Source organism: Antedon mediterranea, chromosome 10 (genome assembly GCF_964355755.1).
Source record: "Antedon mediterranea chromosome 10, ecAntMedi1.1, whole genome shotgun sequence".
Classification (NCBI taxonomy): domain Eukaryota; kingdom Metazoa; phylum Echinodermata; class Crinoidea; order Comatulida; family Antedonidae; genus Antedon; species Antedon mediterranea.
Window position 1 is genome coordinate 15,452,652 of NC_092679.1, and position 22,747 is coordinate 15,475,398.

The 22,747-nt window shown below is 32.6% G+C and overlaps 1 protein-coding gene across 1 annotated transcript in view; it reads right to left on the reverse strand.

The window, feature by feature from the left end:
- Positions 1 to 22,747, reverse strand: part of LOC140060312 (uncharacterized) — a 47,449-nt gene that overhangs the window by 12,662 nt on the left and 12,040 nt on the right. Inside the window, exons 9-14 of the mRNA XM_072106463.1 lie at positions 21,384 to 21,526; positions 20,843 to 20,952; positions 20,057 to 20,226; positions 18,839 to 18,945; positions 18,257 to 18,398; positions 17,472 to 17,555 (exon numbers count right to left, since the gene is read on the reverse strand). Of these exons, the coding sequence (XP_071962564.1) occupies positions 17,472 to 17,555; positions 18,257 to 18,398; positions 18,839 to 18,945; positions 20,057 to 20,226; positions 20,843 to 20,952; positions 21,384 to 21,526 (756 nt within the window). The remainder of the gene's footprint in view (positions 1 to 17,471; positions 17,556 to 18,256; positions 18,399 to 18,838; positions 18,946 to 20,056; positions 20,227 to 20,842; positions 20,953 to 21,383; positions 21,527 to 22,747) is intronic.

A 22,747-nucleotide genomic window follows, 5' to 3' on the forward strand; every position in this document is an offset into this window, starting at 1 on the left:
ACCTGTTGTGGATGTTGCACTAGACAAAGATGGATGTATATTAGTATCAAGTGATAGTAAAGAGGTATTAAAATTTGAACAATCAGGTTTATTTAAAGATAAACAAGACATGACACAAAATGTACGTACAATGCATCATATGAGTGATGGTAGAATGGTGTTTAGTGACAACAACAAATCCGTTATATTATGTGATGATCAGTTTCAAGAAATTCGCAGATTTGGTAATGAAACATTTTTTAAAGAACCACTTGGCTTGACAGTAAACAAGGACAATGTCTTGTATGTCGCGGATTGTAAAGCTCACTGTGTTTATAAATTTAATATTAATAATGGTGATCTGTTAGGAAAGATTGGTTCTGAAGAAATCAGAATGAAAGGACCGCATCATATAACTTTAACTAAAGATGGCAATCTGGTTGTTTGTGATACAAAAAATCACAGAGTTCTCATTTTTGGTGAAAATGACAAGATAACAAGAATAATAGAAGACCCACTAAGGTTTTCCAATCCATATGGTGTAGCAGCAGATTATGAGGACAACATTATAATATCAAGTAATCATGAACTACAATTGTTTAATAAACATGGTGATTTTATCAAGCAAATAGGTTCCCAGAAATCATATTTTTGGTCAGATTTATGTCATCCTAAAGGCATCTGTGTAATCTCAAAACATCCAAGAAAGGTAGCAGTAGCCAATGTTGGATCAAACAATATTAAAATATTTAACTACTGAAATATCCTGTAGTTCCCCATGGCACCTATGGATTAATTATGGGAAGTCCCATACAGATATGTACTATTTTTTTCTTCTACATAATAGGATATAGAATAAAAATATTCAGAAAGTTCATCTTGTAAAAAGAGAACAGCCCCATCAAACAGCCACAAATTTTCTGGAAATTTGATTTAGTGGAAAGAGTCACACAGTATTCCTATGGCATATACTGTCCTAAACATTTAACATTTTTTAAATAATCAGGTGTGTAAGAAAGCCTATTCTATCTAAACGTGAAAATGGAGAGGGTTTGATCCAACCACTTGGAACAAACAAACTTTGGTAATCCAATCAATTAAAAAAATAATTCTTGCCTTATTTTTCATTATGCTGATACCGTTGATTCAACATTTTTTAATATTATGCTGTATTGGTAATTACATACCTCAAATTTAACATTTATAGCTAATATCTTGATATCCAGTCATGTACATATATAGCTTTGTCTGATTTTTTAATTATTTATTTCAACATAATTTTGTCAATACAGTATCATTATCAAATCATAATTACCATAATAGTATTTTAATTTTTGTAAAATCATATTGTTATCATGAGTTATTACTATGACAGTTTCATTTTAATAATTTGCATTCATTGATATTATTACTCTTCTAGTTTGCTACGGTTATCTTTGGAATTATAGATTATCATTTTAAAGAAAATAAAGTACCTAATGCTGTAAATATTGTACTATTGTTTAAAATTACATTAATAATAAATACATTTAGTGCTTAAGTTTTGAAGAAAATATATATTATAATATTCCATTATGAAAAAACACTGCTAGGAAATGGTTTATTACAGTACTACTTCGAGTGAGTACTCAACCTTAGAGGGAGTACTCAACCTTAGAGGGAGTACTCAACCTTAGAGGGAGTACTCAACCTTAGAGTGAGTACTCAACCTTAGAGTGAGTACTCAACCTTAGAGTGAGTACTCAACCTTAGAGTGAGTACTCAACCTTAGAGTGAGTACTCAACCTTAGAGTGAGTACTCAACCTTAGAGTGAGTACTCAACCTTAGAGGGAGTACTCAACCTTAGAGGGAGTACTCAACCTTAGAGGGAGTACTCAACCTTAGAGGGAGTACTCAACCTTAGAGGGAGTACTCAACCTTAGAGGGAGTACTCAACCTTAGAGGGAGTACTCAACCTTAGAGGGAGTACTCAACCTTTGGGCAAAATGTACAAAATAGATCAAAATCTATACTCGTTTTGTAGTTAAGATTATGACTGGTGAAATTCGTCAACACGAATACGCTTTACAAATATGAAATGGGGATCAGCTCAAAAGTTTCACAAATGTGTGACGTATCCGTTTTTGTTATCGTATTCGTAAGGTTGCGAAACCTCCCTATTAATAGGAAAAGCAGAATGGTTAATAAGGAAATAAAAACTTAGTTGTTTGTAAAGTAATTAAGGCCAAAAAAGGATGAGATGTAAGTAGGAAACATTACTTAGATAAAGAAGCTTCTATATGAAATTGTAGTTAAATTTAGAATAGGTATTAAAGAAAATATTTAAGTTTTCATGTATGGTAAAATAATTTGGTTGTTTTTAAAAGTTTGTATAAATTTCTATCATTAAAACTTCTGTAAAAACCAGTGGCGGATCTAGGAGGGGTGAATAGGGTGGCTAGCCACCCCCCTTAATTCTCAAAAAAAAGAAAAAAAAAGATGTATTCCTAATCGCGATTGACCGTCGCTAGACGTGGATTAATCTTTTAATTAAGAAGAGTAGGCCTAGCTAGGCCCTACTTACTAGAGCTAGGGTTAGCATTAATAGTTGTGTGTAAATAGGCCTACACAGTGAAAGAGCTAAGAGTTCAATTACTATTATGAATTCAAGAGTTTAAAAAGAAAACACGATTTACAATCTTCGGAAAATACCCATTTTCAAAACACACCGTCACACGCACTCCAAAAACTACCAGCGTCACGTTGTCTAGCTCGCTCCTCGTGTGAATGCTGACGTCATCACTCTCCAAAATACACCATTTTCCATTGCAGTTAATTTCCGCCGCCCTGGTCCGTGTGTGAAAGCATTAGCGGCGTGGTATATTTACACCCCTGAGTGGAGTGCAATATTGGGAACTTTTTTCTCGCGCATGAAAGTTTTTTTGTATAATATTATGGTATGCAGTATAAACGATAAAAATAAACGAGAAACATGGTGTTCTTTTATTATTTTATAGGCATAAAATAAACATAAAATGTCTTGTATGTACACGGGACGGACGAAAAAAGTATGTGGCGTATTTGGCATTTTTTGATTTGTGTTATACATTACACATTTGTGAAACTTTTGAGCTGATTCCCATTTCTTATTTGTAAAGCGTATTCGTGTTGACGAATTTCATCAGTCATATTCGTAAATACAAAACGAGTATAGTTTTTATCTAATTTGCACATTTTGCCAGGTCAATTTTGATAAATAGCAGTTTTTAAAGTCCTCACTCGCTTTGATGTTACGCTAGGCCTAGGCAGACAAGCACTAAGCAATACGTACCTGCGCTTCGCTCAAATTTACCGCAGTCATATTTTGGACGACGCCCTCAATATTTCGTTGCCATGCCAAACAGATTTTTACTGGCTTACGAAAAACAAATACGAGTGCGTAACGTATCCGTTTTTGTTATCGTATTCGTAAGATTGCGAAACCTCCCTATTAAAAAAATATATTTCATGCAACTAATTTGGTTGTTTTGACAATTTGAATTGATTTTTTTTCACATACCAATCTTGCTTGTATTTTGTATATCAACAATGTATTGTTTTATTTGTATTTTACCCTTGTTAAGTCATTTATATATTTTTATGTGAATTTTTTTTTCAATAATTTCAAACCATGTACATATTTTACTGTCATATTTTGGACGACTGGCTTACAAATACGTGTGCGTGACGTATCCGTTTTCGTTATCGTATTAGTAAGATTGCGAAACCTCCCTATTAAAAAAATATATTTCATGCAACTAATTTGGTTGTTTTGACAATTTGAATTGATTTTTTATTTTTTTTTTCAATCTTGCTTGTATTTTGTATATCAACAATGTATTGTTTTATTTGTATTTTACCCTTGTTAAGTCATTTTTATATTTTTATGTGAATTTTTTTTTCAATAATTTCAAACCATGTACATATTTTACTGTGTTTTACCATGAATAAATGAATACTGATCTTATTAAAATGTACAGAAGAATTATTACAGATTCTGAAATGAATATACATGCACTGTAAAACAAGCATAGCAAACACATACATTATAGACCATGACACATAGCTGTATGTAATTTTCCAGAAACTTATTTTGAACAAATCAAATTACATGCAATTGAAGCGATAGAAATCTCATGAGTAAAGCGAAACAAATTAGATATTATTTAAAAGGAGGAAATAACGGTAATTTTTTCAGCATAATTTATGCAAGATTGTTCATAATCCAAAAGTATGTGTGTATGCGCCATGAAGTCTAGCAAATTTTGCAAATCGCAAATACAATGCAAAAACTGGAACAATCTTGGAACCATCACTGACCAAAATTTGAATGCTCTCAATTTTCACTTTTTAATTAATTTGTTTCCTTTGTTTGTATGGAAATTCTGCCTTATCACAACTCTATTACATTAAACTAATCCTCCTTCAAATTGGCTAACTTAATATTTGGTGGTATCATTTTAATGTCTTGTACATGAATTTAAATTGACGTTTAAAAAAAGACAATGCAAAACGAGAGAATATGGGTTAGAGAGAAATTGCTTTTTTTAAATACTATGTTTCAATGAGTGGAACTAAAAACAGTATAAGTATAAATAAGCAATAGATTATACTGTACATGCATCTCTCCTAAATGTCAAATCATGTCAGTGTTTCCAATTTAGGTACTCTTGTTGAACCCACAAATGTGAAAATTAGCTTATCAATCAATTAATTGAATCAAACAATCTACTTTTATTTCAGAACAAAGTCCATGGCTTACTGAGTATAAGTAATTTTAGACTAAAATATAGTACTTTGCATATTCTGGTGTAGGGGCGTTACTCCTTAACCACACAAGTAGCAATAGTATAATGACCTTGTAGTATAGTGCGCAAACAATATTGAACATCGACTTGGAACTAAACGTACATAACAGTAAGCCAACGAGTTAACAACCACACACTACACTACACTTGATCTTGAAGTATCTTGCACCCGCGCATCAAGTAACAAATATCGTCTTGAACTATTACGTACATTAAACCAACGAGTTAACAACTACACACTACACTACACTTGATCTTGAAGTATCGTGCACCCGCGCATCAAGTAACAAATATCGTCTTGAACTATTACGTACATTAAACCAACGAGTTAACAACTACACACTACACTACACTTGATCTTGAAGTATCGTGCACCCGCGCATCAAGTAACAAATATCGTCTTGAACTATTACGTACATTAAACCAACGAGTTAACAATGCAAATATCGCACGCACGAGCAGCAAAATAGTAATAATCCAACGCGTTTGTTCGTGAATACACAAGTTTTGAAACATCTCAATATAATCATGAATATATAATAAAATTGTTTGAGTCTAGCACTAAATTTGACTCTTTTTTTACATTTGTGGTTGTTTTCACATTTGTGGGTGATGAGTTTTCACATTTGTGGTCGTTTTCACATTTTTGAGTGATACGTTTTCACATTTTTGGGCGTTTTCACATTTGTGGGTTCAACAGCTCTCCCCTCTGTCCACCACAGTGGCTGCGTGAACTAGGACAACTGGGGTAACCCCTACTCATCTATTCAATAATTCTGATGTACTTTAAAAGCTGCATAATCTGAATGATCATGTTTGTCTTCCTGATCATAATTTGCCATTACAAACCGAAACTACAAATTTTAATCATTCAAGGAATACTATACCATGGAGGTATACCTCCATGCTTATACATCCACCTGATACTGTACTTCAGGATTGACATTCATGAAAGAAAGGGTATAGGGATAATTGAGTTTTATAGCTTCATTTTAACTTATTTGTAAAGTTAAGTATTGTCCCCTGAAAAAAATAATTCTTTAAAAAAATTCTTGTTGAAATATGCCATTTGAATGTCACACAATAGTTGTAATTGTAATTTAAAGCTAAAAATAAAAATTTTAAATGTTATCAAATAATATTTTGTTTTTGGTATTTCATTAGACACTAAACACAATAACATTACAAAGCGAAAAAGTTAATAATTTTTCTACAAAACTACATGCAATGAAATCTGATAGTCACATAAAAAAAGATAAGATATTGTTTTACAAAAAAGAAGGAAATATTGATTTCCTTTACAGTTAAACCACACCCAATTGTACCAGGTTATAAGAGGCTGTATCCATAAACAGCTAACTCTTTATTCAAAACTTTGCCAAGAAAAGGTCTTATAAAAGTAAGTACAAATTTAGTTTTTGTATATTTGTTTTTGTATATTGTTTATTTTATACCTTTAGGTAAAGGATTACTCATAGTAAATTAATCACTGTCCTAATGTATGTGGTAATCCCTTGATATATGGGCTATTTTTTGAACCACTGCTGTAACCCCCTACTCATCTTGAATGATGAACTGGGTGCACACAGGTTGTTTTATAGACTTATTCCACCACCAGAACAAAGAGCAAGTCAGCCTCAAACCATTGCCGATATTGTTGGCTCGTTAGGTACAGTAAACGGCGCCCCTGCCTTAACTACTCGGCCATTTAAGATATATATATATAAAATGCGTATATTTAAAATATATTATTATTTCATATTTTAACTAATATTAACACTAATACTTTAATATTTTTTAATTACTAACTACCAACATTCGGTTGCCCAAAAGTATTACATGTTCAGTTTTTAGTCACGTGGACGCGACTCTATAGTTCACTCGGTCGGTCTGTCTGTCGGTCTGTCTGTCTGTCTGTCGGTCCAGTATCACTATTCATGTTATCACTTTCTGACCTTATCTTGATATCAGTTTAATCTAGCTAAGTCAATTTTTCACAGTATATTCCTTATGGCCAGGAATCGATGTGGTTATGTTTTCACGGTGCGCAATAAAAAATTACGCGGTCTACGCACGATTTAACAAAATCACTTTTGTAATCATATCTTCACAACCATGAATCACAATTAAATAAAATTTGGTACTCATAAATTTCAGGGCATCAATCATCATATGGCAATACAATTTCGTGCGTAGCGCATGTAACGCATGCGTACGCGCGCTTAAAATTTTCAAAAATTATTTTCGATGAAATAAGAGTACGTTTCAGGCAATTTTAAGCGTTTACAAAATTGCCATGAGTGCGCAGGTTTTTGCGCGCGCACTGAGCGTTAAATGTTGTTGCGCACTCTTTTTGCCCGATTTCTGTTTTCTTGACTTACTTTTCAACTAGAAATTACATTATACGAACACGTCAAAAGTGACAGGCTACGCACGTGTAAATTAAAAAAATATAAATGTTTTTAAACATTTCAACATTTTTAAACATGTTCAGTAATTTCGATCAGTATAGTTCACTATGTCGGTCTGTCTGTTGGTCCGGTATCACTATGCATTGTAGCACGCGACTTAATGGCTGTTGGCCTTGTTTTATTGGACTGCACTTTGCAATGTAAATGTATTTATGGTATTCTCCAGTAACATTACATTGTTTGGGCATAACAGATATTGACTAAAATATGGTATACCAATTTATTTTCTAGTGGCATCTAACCAGGAGGTACAGATGTGTTCTACTCATAATCTAGAATTAGAGTTCTTCTGTTCAACTTGCAAGAAAGCTGCTTGCACAGAATGTGAGCATTTTCTGAATTGTCAGCAAAAACATAAAATGATTAAAATGAAGTATGCTATTGATAATTTTAACCAAGAGGCAACTGAAGTACTTAAAATAGCTGAAGAAGTTAAAAAGGATTTGGATGAAACCTTTTATTTGATTTCTGAACGTTCATCTCACTTCAAAGACCAAGCAGAGTTATGCAGAAAAGCTATTGAGGTTCAGGAGAAAAAACTTATCAAAGCGTTGAAAGAAAAAAGTAAGAGATTAATTTTGGAAATTGAAGAAAAGGAGACAAAAATGGAGGAGGGCACCACTGGTCAATTTAAAGATCTTGATGCAAAGAGAGCTCAGGTGAATGATGAAATTAAATCAGTCAAATTGATACTAAACAAACCAGTTGAAGCTAACACTCTTGCAAACTCCAAGACAAATACCATTGATATTAAAGATAAGGTTTGTGGTATTCATCAATCACTTCATGAAAGATGTATTGCACCTAATTTTATCCCATCTACACATATAAATGATTTGATAAATCAAGATGGCATCGGTAAAGTTTCAATTGTTAATACAAATTACACAATTGCAGAATCAGACAAACAATTTACTGTCATAAAGCAACGTGGATTTGAACTTAAAGTATCAAGTTTCAAAGAGGGCGTGATTACAGCTGTTTTCATTCCTGAATATGGTAAAAAATATGCCTCAATGATCAAACATAGGGGAAGGGGAGAGGAAAATATACCATGTAGATGTGATATTGAAGGTGATTGGCAGATAAAGGTAATGGCTGGAGATCATCAGGTTAAAGGATCTCCAGTGAATATCAAGGTGGAACCTCTTGGACTTGTGCATACCATTGATAACATTGCACAGACAGTATAAAGAGCATCAAAATGAGTATAAGGTCATGGATGTTGCAGTAGACAGGGATGGATGTATATTAGTATCAAGTGAGAGCAAAGAGATATTGAAGTTCGACCAATCAGGTAAATTTAAAGGCAAAAAAGAGATGAGGCAAACTGTAAGGACAATGCATCAGATGAGTGATGGTAGAATGGTATTCACTGATGATACAACTTGTGTTACATTATGTGATGACAAGTTTCAAGAAATTCGCAAAGTTGGTGAAGGAACATTACAATATCCATTTGGCTTGACAGTTAACAAGGAAAATGGAGTCTTGTATGTATCTGATTGTAATGCTGATTGTGTTTACAAGTTTGGTTCAGAAAAAATTAAAATGGAAGAACCATGTCATATAACCTTGACTAAAGATGGCCATCTCATTGTCTGTGCCTATTACAATGACAGAGTATTAATTTTTGATGAAAATGAAAAAATAGCAAGAGAAATCAAAGGAACATTTACGATTATGGCACCTTTTGGTGTGGCAGTGGATAAAGAGGAAAACATTATAATATCAGATGATGGTGCAATAAAATTGTTTGATAAAAATGGTTGTTCTAAGAAGGGCACCTACATTTATAGAAAGTTAAGTTGGAATCGGGCCCGTCAAAGCATTTGTATAATCTCAAACAGACCACGAAAGATAGCAGTGTCTGACATCGTATCAAAAGATGTTAAAATAATTAACTATTAAATGAGTCTAATCTATTTCTTGCTGGACTCAATATAGATACACTGAACTCCTTCACGTCCCTCCCATTCTTCAAATCATTTTAGACAAATGTGTACACTGGTTTTAGTTTAATGCCAGGGTAGCATTTTTGCACAAAGTTGTTGGTCAAAACCGAGAGAAAATACAGAACAAAAACAAAGGAACAGTCTGTGATTAACACCTCGCTAACAAGATGCAGAGATCATCTGGTTAAAGGATTGCCAGTAAATGTCTCGGTGGAACCTCTTGGGACTTATATAGACTTTTTCTCATTCTCACAGATTTCCTCATCTTTATCGTTTCAAATTAATTAATTAAATTTTAGTATATCACCGGGCGGTTTAGAATTAATGTTCTTTGCCTCTTGTGTGCACTGATGAAGGGCTAGTGTTGCCCGAAAGCTCTGCTAACTTTTCTGGCTGTTTACTTTATCGTTTTGATTTAGCTTTTCGCTTTTTATTTTTGTATCTCCATTGAGATCCAGCCACTGATACCCACAGCATTGTAATTTTTTCAGTAATTTGCCTTTGGATTTATATATATATATATATATAAATCAATGATGTTGCGTAGCACTGTGTAAATTATATATAAATCATACTGTAAATTATAGAAACAGTGCTCTTTTTTCATACAACTAAAAAATAGTATTTTTCTTTTCTTTCTTTGAATAAACATTCTAAGGCACATAAAAGGTTGATAATTTATTTACCAGTTTTTAAATCACTACGCAGATAGGAAGCACAGCAAACATACACCTCCAGTCAAATTATAACAATGATAAATTTTATATTTCATAACATGACATTTTCCGCTCTTAATGCCAATGTATTTGATTGATACTGGTTTAGATTCCTGGCTTACAACCACAATGAAAAACATCTGCTAAATAAGATTTTTACTGCCGAAATACTACTACAAAAATGTCCATGATGAATACATTTTTTTTCAAACTTGATTTGTAAATGTTTTTAAATTGCATTTTTTTCTGAAATAGTTGTAGGCAATTTCAAATGGCTTAAACTGTAAAAAAAGGTATAACTGACCGATTTGTCTGAAAGTATTACTACCATGCAATTTAACCAATTGAAATATGATAAATCAAATAGGTTAATCAACAAGATAAGATTACTGATAGTATTACAAAATTGTAGCAGGTTATAACAGAGATTATGTCATTAGCTCTTGTTTACTATTTGGAGAACAATGTATTCAGCAAATGTACAGTAAGTAATGTTTTTTTTTCTGTAATCAGACCTGAGTATGCAGCCAGCTGGGTTGATGGCGAAGGGGTTTAAAAAACTAGAAATAGTTGATACAATTTTGGATACTAGTGTAAGATATAAACAACTATCAATGTAAAATGTCAGTAATATAGTATAAAACTTTAAATAACAGGGGGCAAGCCATGATTCTAACGTTTTGATCTTTATTTGATCATCAGCAATTATCAATAAACAATAATTCCAAATGTCAATAAATATGTAACTATTATTATGATTTCATTTCACCATTCGTAATAATTGTTTTAATTAACTTTCAATTAACCAGGTAAGGGTTAAAAAAACAACCTTTAGTGTCTACTCCAGGGCACAGACATGTTGATCTGGCCTAGCAGCAGATTAATTGAACTAAGAATCTATTTTAAAACAGTGGATGTGTTATTAAATAATTGTTAGTATTCATCTATGAAAATTAATCATGTTGATAATGAAAATATTCTCCCTATTCAAATCATAAACATTCATCATGTGTATACTCATTTCCAAGAAAATTGATTTGATAATCAAAAATTAAAAACAAAAATAAGGTATTTGTATTTTTTAGATGGCTTCTAATCATTTCTTCTGTTCAACTTGTCAACAAAAACAAGCTATTTGTACTTTTAACCAAGATGCAACTGAAGTACTCAAAATAGCTGAGGAAGTTAAAAAGGATTTGGAGGAAACCTTTTATTTGATTAGTGAGCATTCATCTTACTTTAACAATCAGGCAGAGTTATGCAAACAAGCTATTGAGGCTCAGGAGAAGAAACTTATCCAAGAAGTTCAAGCAAAAAGTAAGGAATTAATTTTTGAACTTGAAGAAATGCAAAAAAACATGGATGAAGATATTGCTGGTCAATTTGATAATTTGGATGCAAAGAGAGATCAGGTGAATGATGAAATTAAATCAGTCAATTTAATACTAGACAAAGCAGAAAAACCTAACACTTTTGCAAACTTCAAAGCAAATATCCTTGATGTTAAAGATAAGGTTTGTGGTGTTCAGCAATTATTTCGTGGAAAAACTGTTTCACCAAACTTTATCCCATCTACACAAATACATGATTCAATAAACCAAGATGGCATCGGTGAAGTGTTAATTTTTAATACAAATTACACAATTTCAGAATCAGACAAACAATTGACTGTTGCAACAGGACAAACATTTGAAGTTAAAGTATCAAGTCTCAAAGAAGATGAATTAACTATTGGTTTGACTTCTGCATCTGGTCAAGTATCTACTACTAAGTTCAAACATCAGGGAGGAGGAGAGTACATGATAAAGGGTAAATGTGATATTGAAGGTGATTGGAAGATAAAGATAATGGCTGGAAATCATCACGTTAAAGGATCTCCAGTGAATATCAAGGTGGAACCTCTTGGACTTGTGCATACCATTGATAACATTGGACAGTATAAAGACAATCAAAATAAGTATAATATCATGGATGTTGCAGTAGACACGGATGGATGTATATTATTATCAAGTGAGAGCAAAGAGATACTAAAATTTGACCAATCAGGATCATTTAAAGGCAAAAACGAGATGACTCAAAATGTGCGGACAATGCATCAAATGAGTGATGGTAGAATGGTATTTAGTACTACCACAAATCATGTAATATTATGTGCCAAAGAGTTCCGAGAAATTTGCAAATTTGGTGAAAGAACATTAACATATCCATTTGGCTTGACAGTTAACAAGGAAAATGAAGTCTTGTATGTATCAGATTGTAGAGCTAATTGTGTTTATAAATTCAATATCAGTAATGGTGATCTCTTAAGAAAGATTAAAATGAAAGAACCAGGTAATATAACTTTGACTAAAGATGGTCATCTTACTGTTTGTGCTTGGGGAAAAAACAAGGTGTTAATTTTCGATGAAAACGAAAAGAATGCCAAAAAAATCAAACTAAAATCAACAACGTTATCACCTTTTGATGTGGCGGTGGATAATGAGGAAAACATTATAATATCAGATGATGAAACAGTACAATTGTATGATAAACATGGTTGTTTTATCAAGGAAATTTACACAAGAAAATTTGCTCTCAAACAAAATCGTCTTGCAAGCATCTGTGTAATCCCAAACAGACCACGAAAGATAGCAGTGGCAAATGACGAAGCAAACAACTTTGTTAAAATATTTAATTATTAAATGATTCATAACTCAATAAATTTAATATAGATAAATTGAACTTTGTCTCCTCCATCTCCATATTCAATGGACATAGAGGAGCCACAACTTGCATTAAATCACGTAAAGTAAATTCGGCAATGTTATTTGGTCTTCTTAGCAGTTAAATCTGTGGACTGGATTAAGTGAAACAGATGACAGACCTCGTGGCCATTAATATATAATAAATAATCATTTTGAGCATACCAAAATTAGTTTAAAACTTGATGATTCATTCCAGTTACACAATAATGTTTCAATCTTCAATATCACTTTATTATCTTTTGTTCAGTTACTGTATCTATCGTGCTGATATGATGTTTTTTAATCATTTTATTTTAAAAGGTATATTTTAAATATTTAGTGCTTCAAATTAAATTGATTTTGTTCAATATAACATTTTATTAATATAATAGGAATATGATCACTATAAATTAATTTAAGAAAAGGGTTTTTCGGTAGACAATTTAGACAGAATTTTTATATATTTTTAAAAACTTAAATTTCAATAAGTGATAAATTTGGTCGCTTTAAAATAGTTTGTATACTTTTTATATAAATAAACTTTGTAAGGCACACTGACTGACTGTAATATATTACTCTTTAAAATGAATATCGATTGAATTCAAGGCATTCATGCATTATTCTTTCTAAAGTTTTCTCCAGGCCCCTACTTCAAAACTTGAATTACATGTTGTTGTTCAGATCACAGCGAACCTGCCGACCATGACGAAAATAATGTGTATACATCTCCAATGTATTGAAAATAGAGTAGTTGTATATAAACTTCCATTTCTTGTTTTAAAGTTGAAAAAGCATTTTAACAACAGTAAGTCATTAAATAGTACTCACAGTGATAAGGTGTCTATTGCTTGTTCTAAAGTCGAAAAAGCATTTTAACAACTGTAAGTCAATGCTTTTGCTTTTCATTAGTATTATACTATAGTAGTAATAGTAGTATAGTAGGAAAGAGTAGTTTCTGCTGGCTGTTATATTTTTCTAGCTTTTCCTAGTAATTTTTTTTTTAAAATCAGACCTTTTCCACTTTAAATCACGGCATACGAACATGTTGAATTAGACAATTTGCGTGCATTTTAGTTGAAAAATTGACCAAATATTGTCAAATCAAGTCTATTTTGAATCTATTATACATAGCTCCTCAGGATCAATGGTGACCCTCAATTTTTGTGGGTTACTTATTTTCATCTTTACAGTAAATTTCAATCTCTTATAAATACATACCATCCAACCAAAATTCATTCGTACAAAATAAAAATCATCCATCTTATCTGATACAGTTCAATGAAAATTTAAATAATTCACTTAATATTTACATCATCTAATACAATGTGATGTCTTCAGTGTTGGAGAGCCACTCAGTATCCCTAAAGGCCGGTGCACACCGAACGCGAAGCAACGAATTTCGCGTTAAAAAGTGACGCACGCGGCAGGCGACGGACGCTTCCAGTGTGAACATACAAGCGAACAGTGTACGATAGTCGAATTTCAACTTCAACGCGTTGAAAACGACAGCAGCGAAGGCTTCGCACGCGAATTTTCAAAAGTTGAACCGTGGTCAACTTTTTGAGGCGTCGCGAGCGCGGTTCGCGTTCGTCAACCAATCAGAAGTCAGGAATATCTCTCATCGACGACACCGACGGCAAAAAAATGGTGGCTGACGAGCGAGGTCTTTATGGAAATAATTTGTCATTACCCTTCTTCTTACGATAAGGGAAGTAAGTCATACACAGACAGAAACATAAGGATTAATGCATGAAGACAATAATTTCAGACAAACATCTGTGTAGAAGAATGCCAGAAAAACTAGGCCTAAAACGTGTCAGAGATCAATTTGTAAAGTGAGTTGGCAAGCCTTCTATTTCTAGCCTACCTAGGTTTAGGCCATACTAGGGCCTAGCTAGCCTAGGCTACATATACCCTAGTAGGCTAGGCCAGGCCTAGCCTAGGTTAAACCTACAAATAAATGAGTACAGTACTAGGCTAGGCTAGGTTTAGCCTAGGCCTAGGCTACTTATTATTATTAATTAATATTTATAGGCCTAATATTTAGTTGATTTAGTGTTGTAAGGCTAGGATAGGCCTAGGCCTAGTAGTAATATTAATACATAAATACTGTTGTTTTTGTTTCTTTTAGGTCAATTAGATGAACATTGATAAATTGGATCCTTCAGGCTATTACCAGCGTTACAAACTCCACCAATGACCAAGCTAGTAGTTTAAGCGGCCAGTATATTGCCATGGAATTAAGAGCAATTGCTCCTCAAAAACGTGGACTGGCAATTATGAGGCTGACACAGGTTTGTATAGACTTTTTTCAAATGTGTATGTCAGTTGGTGACATACATTGGCCAGAAAAAATGATTTGAGCAATATGCCTTACTATAGCAATTTTTTAATACTTGTTTCATTTTTTTTTTATAGAAAATGGAAAAGATTAAGGAGGAGTTGGACTGTAACTATAGTATAGTATACTACTAGTATTTATTAAGTGGTTATAGAAGGAAAGCTGAACTGAATGTCTTTTTTTAGCAATAGAGAACACATGGAAATATATGTATATGTAATAAAAAATAGTCAAATTGGCTGCCAGCTAATGGAATTTTTTTCATTTTATAAGTGAAAACATAAGTTTGTTTGGGTTTTTTCTATGTAAGTGATTAACTTTGTTAAAACTACAAAATGTCCTATTCAAATTTGATTTTAATCATCTTCATTTTTCATGATTCTATGGGACAATACATCTTTAAGTTTAGTGTCATTTTTTGGACAAGATATATTGTCTTCCTGAAAATATAATTTAAAACATTTTCGTTGTGTGTAATACAGTATAACACTTTAGGGTTAGTTATTCACTTTAAACAATAATATTTCTTCAATTTTCATTTTTTTTAGGATGATGCATTTTAAATTTATTATTTTGATATTATTTTGCGAAAGTATTCAGGAGTAGTAAAAAAGAAAATCTGGTTGATATTTAATGATACCTTTAAAAACAATGATTCACTATTTCAATAAGTGTATTTATGTGAAAAAGTCATAAGATAATATACAGTGTAAATATGAGTTTGGGATATTTATTACATTTAATCAAATGAGAAAAAAACTGTATGTTTTGTCATGAATAATATAATATTTAATAATAATTAGAAAATGAATGTGAAAACTTTACATTATTAGGCCTATAGTTTATATTTGAAAGTGACAAACCCAGGAAGATTCCCAGTTGTTTCATTTTTTTTTTTTATAGAAAATGGAAAAGATTAAGGAGGAGTTGGACTGTAACTATAGTATAGTATACTACTAGTATTTATTAAGTGGTTATAGAAGGAAAGCTGAACTGAATGTCTTTTTTTAGCAATAGAGAACACATGGAAATATATGTATATGTAATAAAAAATAGTCAAATTGGCTGCCAGCTAATGGAATTTTTTTCATTTTATAAGTGAAAACATAAGTTTGTTTGGGTTTTTTCTATGTAAGTGATTAACTTTGTTAAAACTACAAAATGTCCTATTCAAATTTGATTTTAATCATCTTCATTTTTCATGATTCTATGGGACAATACATCTTTAAGTTTAGTGTCATTTTTTGGACAAGATATATTGTCTTCCTGAAAATATAATTTAAAACATTTTCGTTGTGTGTAATACAGTATAACACTTTAGGGTTAGTTATTCACTTTTAACAATAATAATATTTCTTCAATTTTCATTTTTTTTGGGATGATACATTTTAAATTTATTATTTTGATATTATTTTGCGAAAGTATTCAGGAGTAGTAAAAAAGAAAATCTGGTTGATATTTAATGATACCTTTAAAAACAATGATTCACTATTTCAATAAGTGTATTTATGTGAAAAAGTCATAAGATAATATACAGTGTAAATATGAGTTTGGGATATTTATTACATTTAATCAAATGAGAAAAAAACTGTATGTTTTGTCATGAATAATATAATATTTAATAATAATTAGAAAATGAATGTGAAAACTTTACATTAATATTAGGCCTATAGTTTATATTTGAAAGTGACAAACCCAGGAAGATTCCCAGTTCGTGTTTATATGAAATGTTTTATATGGTTATAATAACCTCTGTTGAAAGATATTTGTAACAGCAGATCACATGTACGTGTAATCAACATGCAATAAATGCTTTAATTATTGTAACTGTATTGATATTGGATACATCTTCTTCTGTTCTTGTGATATATACATACAATCATGCACATTTCAGGCTTTGGAAAAGGATAACATTTTCCCACCAAAACCAAACACTGTGATTGGTGTAACCAGGGAAGAGTTAAATTACATTTTAATTTAACTCTTCTCTGGTTAAACTTACATAGGAAATACTTCAGTCATCTTCTCTGATTATTTTTAATGTAGCATTGTATTGGCAAACCCACTATCTCCTAGGCCTAGCAATCGCGACGAATCAGCACATCGTGACGCGTTTAGTGGGAACTGACAAGAAAAACTAATAGACGCATGACAATTCAACTTTCGAAGCGATCCGTTGAATGACGCTTCGCGGCTTCGCGTTCGGTGTGCACCGGCCTTAAACCAGGGATGTTGGGTCTCTGCTAATAAATTGGCCTTTTATTGATCTTTCCAGGGAAAGTCAGCATTATCGATCACACTGTTTCCATCTGAGGATTCGCGCAGAGTCTTTGTAACCTCGTTGAATGTTCACCTCATTGAAAAGTAAATTCAATAGAACAGTCATCTCATTTAAAAAACAGTTTAAAATTAGTCTTGAATGAATATTGAAATACTGTACAAAAAAAGTGTATACTCACCAAGGCATAAAATAAAGGATCAAAGAATTTATCCAAATGTGATTTAAATCTTCTCTTATCTATATTTTTGGCTATGACTGGTAGCTGTGGATAAATAATGAAATATACCAGACCGTTAAAAATTGTACTTGTATAAATAATAAATGTTGATAAGTTGAATTTTGTTATGCGTTTGTTTCTGAACGTTGTCTGGTCTGTGTGTAAATTTAATGATAGGTACCTAAACTGGTCGCTGAACCATCCTGGTAAGTGATGCAGAATGTATTCAACATCAAGTCAACCCGGGACGAACCTGTGTACTTGTAGAAGGTATAAAGAGCAGACCGTTACTAGGGTGTCTCTTCATGACGTGAAGGACGATATTTCGATTAATCTAGAACATTTACACGGGTTGGTATTTTGCAGTGTAAATACATGTAATCAGTGTCATTCCCGTGTTATGAATCAGGTGTGAAATGGAAATTATCCGGACACGACACAGGTTTGTTCCAAGCTCGGCGGTGTAAAAGGGATATAAGTACTGTATTATAAACATGCTCGTTCTGATACCTTAAACTATTGAACATTTGAGCCTTTATACTCAACCTCAGAACAGCAATTTGCTAATAGTAACAAACTGGTTTTGCACCACATTACAATTACAGCAGAAATCATATTGAGACATGTCTGTAAAGCAGGGGACACACTTCCGCGAAAATAACATGGAAAATTATATGTTTTAACACCAAAGGGGTAAAGAGAAAATTTGTTGGGTCCCGAAAGTGTCTCCTTATTTAAATATTCACCTGTTTACATATGGTCTCTAACAGACACACATGCTGCGTGTAGCTTTGTTTCCTGCCACACTCAGCAACAGATGGCAACAAATCTGAAACAGTTTCCTCCATTGATTTTATTAATGAAATTTCGGACAGTAGATATATACACCTAAAGGAAGATAACAAGATATAAATACAATATTATTTTAATTCTAAATATATATATAATATAACCAGAATATTGTGTCCTATAATATAGTGTCCTTCAACTAAGCTCTGTCTATACTATCAAACGTTATGTGACAAACATGTGATGTGCCCATATATGGACATGATGATGTCATATCACTTATATTATTTGGGAATATCACTACCATATTTGGACACGTCACACTTTTTTGTCAAACTAGTTTGATTGTGTAGACAAAGATTATAAATAAATAAATTATGATTTTAGTTTACTTCAATGTAAAGGTTTATGAAGCAGTCACTGCTATAAACTGTAAAAGCTGCTAAATAATTGCATAAACTGGTTTAAAGAGCAAAACAAAATTAAATTACTGCAGTAGCTGCAGTAGAGCATGGTCCCTACATACTATATTGACTTACCCATCGCAGGCTTCCCATGGTTCACTTGGTCTTCTAAACTGATGATCCATACAACCTCCCTTGCTTCCTCTGCCCATTTTTGGGGCCAATGAGCCACATGAATACATCTAAACAAACAAAAAATATGCTAGTGCTGCTAGATTGAAACACATGATTTTACACTTATATATGTTACATGAAATATTACAGTATTGTGATAGAGCTAGGATTTGTACTAAGGACACTGGGATTGTGTGTGTTTTATTGAAGGTTTATGTGTAAAAGTATATAAACACACTCAATATCATAACTTAAGAATTAAACAAAATTACAGCTCAAAAAGCATTCCACCAGGGAGAGGGACCATTGAATAAGACTGACTAATAAGGTATGCCAGTTTGCAGCCACACCCACTTTTACTACGACATTTTTCATTTTATTGCCATTTTAAACAGATACCGTAAAACCTCGAAAAGAAGCCCATGGGCTTCTTCTTTTTTTAGTGCTCTTGGGTGGGCTTCTTTTCGAGATGAGCTTCTTTTCGAGAGTACTTTTGCAAACTGTAGAGGGTAGAATTTCTACTACAATAATATTTCTTTTGAGACATTTTTTCAACCATGAAATTTTGTTTAATATACCAATTAAAAAACAATATAAAAAGCAAAAAAAAACAGTCCTATGATTCACCGTCAAATACAATCATTTCGTTATCATCATTGTCATCATCCACAATGGAAAATCGTGTGTCGTCTGTCGATGATGGCATCTCATATCCAACCAACCCTTCGACGTTTACTTCTTTGTTTTCAGAGAACCATCAAGGGCTAATTTATCCCACACTTTCTGAACGACCAAATTTATAGCGATGGATTTGTGTTCATCAAGGACCAGGCACTTTGTTATAAGAATTCGCCTATCGCTTGCGCATATCTTACCCATCACATAATCATCGAGGTTATCACACATCACAAGTATCTGGCATTGGGGGGCCTCATTTCGAGATGGGCTTCTTTTCGAGAGTACTTTTGCAAACGGTGGAGGGGGGCTTCTTTTCGAGATGGGCTTTCTTTTCGAGGTTTTACGGTATATGCTTTATTATGTCCTTCGTAATATTTTATGATATTCTTTTTATATACTAAATATTTGTGAACATTTTGAGGAGTCCCTCCCTCTTCGCCTCACTTAGCCATCACCTTTTGCACACTCTAGTTTGATAGTATCTCTATGGGCAATTCTCACCTGTTTATTTGAATGTAACTCCATATCATTGTCTCTAAGACGTTTGACAACACCAAATGTTGCTGGGTCTTTATCCAGACTACTGTACCTAGCTGATGACTCTGCTTGCTGCTCAAGACCTGCTATGCCTTCTTTGATCTTTTCAAATAAAATCTTTATTGCATCTTCTCCTAAAATAGAAAACCAATTCGTAATATTTTTATTGACAGGTATTGTTGAAAATATATTACTTTAGCTGTAAACATTAAATCAACTGATGAATTTATTTTATTTATTTATTCAAAATGTTCACAAACACAAAACAAACAGATATGAAAGGAAAGACCAAACTATGCTATTTCATGTTAATTTATTTATTTACTTATACATTGTTAGTTTATCATTGTTTATTCATTTATTTTTACCACGGTGAGTTTTTTAACCTATTCAACTCTCCTATTACAGATTTTATTTAACTTTTTTTTTATTAGTGTACAAATATTTTATTATTTCATATATTGTATTTATTCATCATCAACATTGTCTTAGATGTTAGAAACAATCCCATGCTGTCTCACTATGAGAAAGGTGTAGCTGTTTGTATGGTTTGAATGTTTTCCCATTGTGCAGCCATTTTTTCCAGGTACAGCGATTAGTTTTATTTATTATTAGATTGTAAACAATATTGATTTATGTACTTTTGTAGAAATAAATAGAATTTAATTTATCATATTGTATTATTATTACAAGTTGTTGCCAGTTTAGTTGTACAAAGATAAACATTCTATAAATGTATTTACTACTAACCATAAGCTTTGGCAACGTTCCCAAGAGCAACGGCAGCTCCTTGTCTAACTGACGGAATGTTATCAGCAAGATTTCCAAAGAATAGGGGATAAAGAGCATCCATAGATGACCTGCAAAATTAAATTAGAAATTTGTAACAAAACAGAAAAATTCCAAGACAGTTGGGAAAAAAAGTTTGACAATGTTGAATTAATAAGAACAATAGAACAACCAGAGATAAAAGTGAAAACGGATACAGAATTGTGATCAGTGGCCAGATTCACCAATCACACTTAACTCAATAAATATTTAATTATTTCCCTTAAGCCTGTTTTCCAGTCAATGTTATTTTATGCTATTGTTAACAATAATCAACATCGACTAGAAAACCGGCTTTAAATTATATTCACAGATAACTTTCACAATTTATACAGATGTGAAAAGGGTATTAATATAAAAATGTGGTAAAAATCCGTTCAGTACAGTAATAATAATCTTGCTATTAAAACAGACAAATAAACAGAGGTGATTTTATAACCTCCTTGGCTGTGGTAAGACATACTTTGATTCCTCCGGAAAACACAATATGAAGTTTCCACATGCAATGCAGGCAGCATCCCTCACTGGCCAGCTCTCATCTCTGAAGCAGTCTAAAAGAGCTTTTAGAAGTTCTTCTACGTGAGGTCTCACCACTTCTTTATCAATCTACAGTGCATAATATTCAAACAATAATAATAATGGATAGATGGATACATTTTTATAGTGACAACTCTAGTGGACAACTTTAAATGAAATATCGGGAGAAATTTCGAAAGCTCCAAGAGAACGCGCTATAAAAAATCTAAAAAATACATTGGCATCTACACTAAACAATGGGTATATCTTGAGAGTGATGAGGTCTGCTAATAGGTTTTTTAAACTACTCGCATCAAAAAACGTGCACATTAAATCAAATTATGTTTTAAAATTACAAATCACAAATTATAACTCTTGCCTCTTGTTCAAAAATGAAGTTTTTTGGACAAGTAGTTCTCGAGAAAATGCAATTTCAGTTTACTTGTTACTTTAAGACTGCTCGCCGGCTTTTGAAAAATTCTGTCCTATCTTTTAACACTAGCAGGTCTAAAAAAGTATACTAAAAAGTGGTCTAGAATTGGGACTGTGGTCCCAAATGGTCCCAAAATTTAATGGAATGGTCCTTGACCACATATCTATCTGTCTATTCATTTTGGTAAAGATCTTGTAATTACTTTTTGAGTAATCCTGCTAACAAACAAACAAACAAACAAACTAGCCTTCGCGCATAGCGCGATACTTGGCCAAATCAAAATTGGCCTCCTGACATTGACCCAATTTTGACCAAAAGTGTGTGTCTCATGCTGTGTGATTTAGGCTAATTTCACTACAATCATTTGTATACGAGTTTGGTGTACAGGTTATGTAACCAGCCTTTCAACGAACAATAGCTTCAGTCGGCTAACAATAGAACAGCAACGCGAAAAACACACGGGTGAATTTGAAAAGAAATAGGTTTTGTAAACTACTCGCATCAAAAAACCTCTATATTAAATCTAATTCAGTTTAAAAATTACAAATCACAAATTATAACTCTTGCCTCTTGTACAAAAATGAAGTTTTTTGGACAAGTAGTTCCCGAGAAAATGCAATTTAAGTTTACTTGTTAATTTAAGACTGCTCACCGGCTTTTGATAATTCTGTCCTATCTTTTAACACTAGCAGGTCTGAAAATAATTTTTAAAAGTGGCCCAGAATTGGAACCGTGGTCCGGATTTTAACCAAAATTGGGCAGTGTCGTCCTTGCACCAGGTGACATGTATGGTAGTAATTTGGAGTCATTCGAATCAAAACTGTGAGCGCTAGAGTGATGACAAACAAACAAACAAACAAACTAGCCTTCGCGCATAG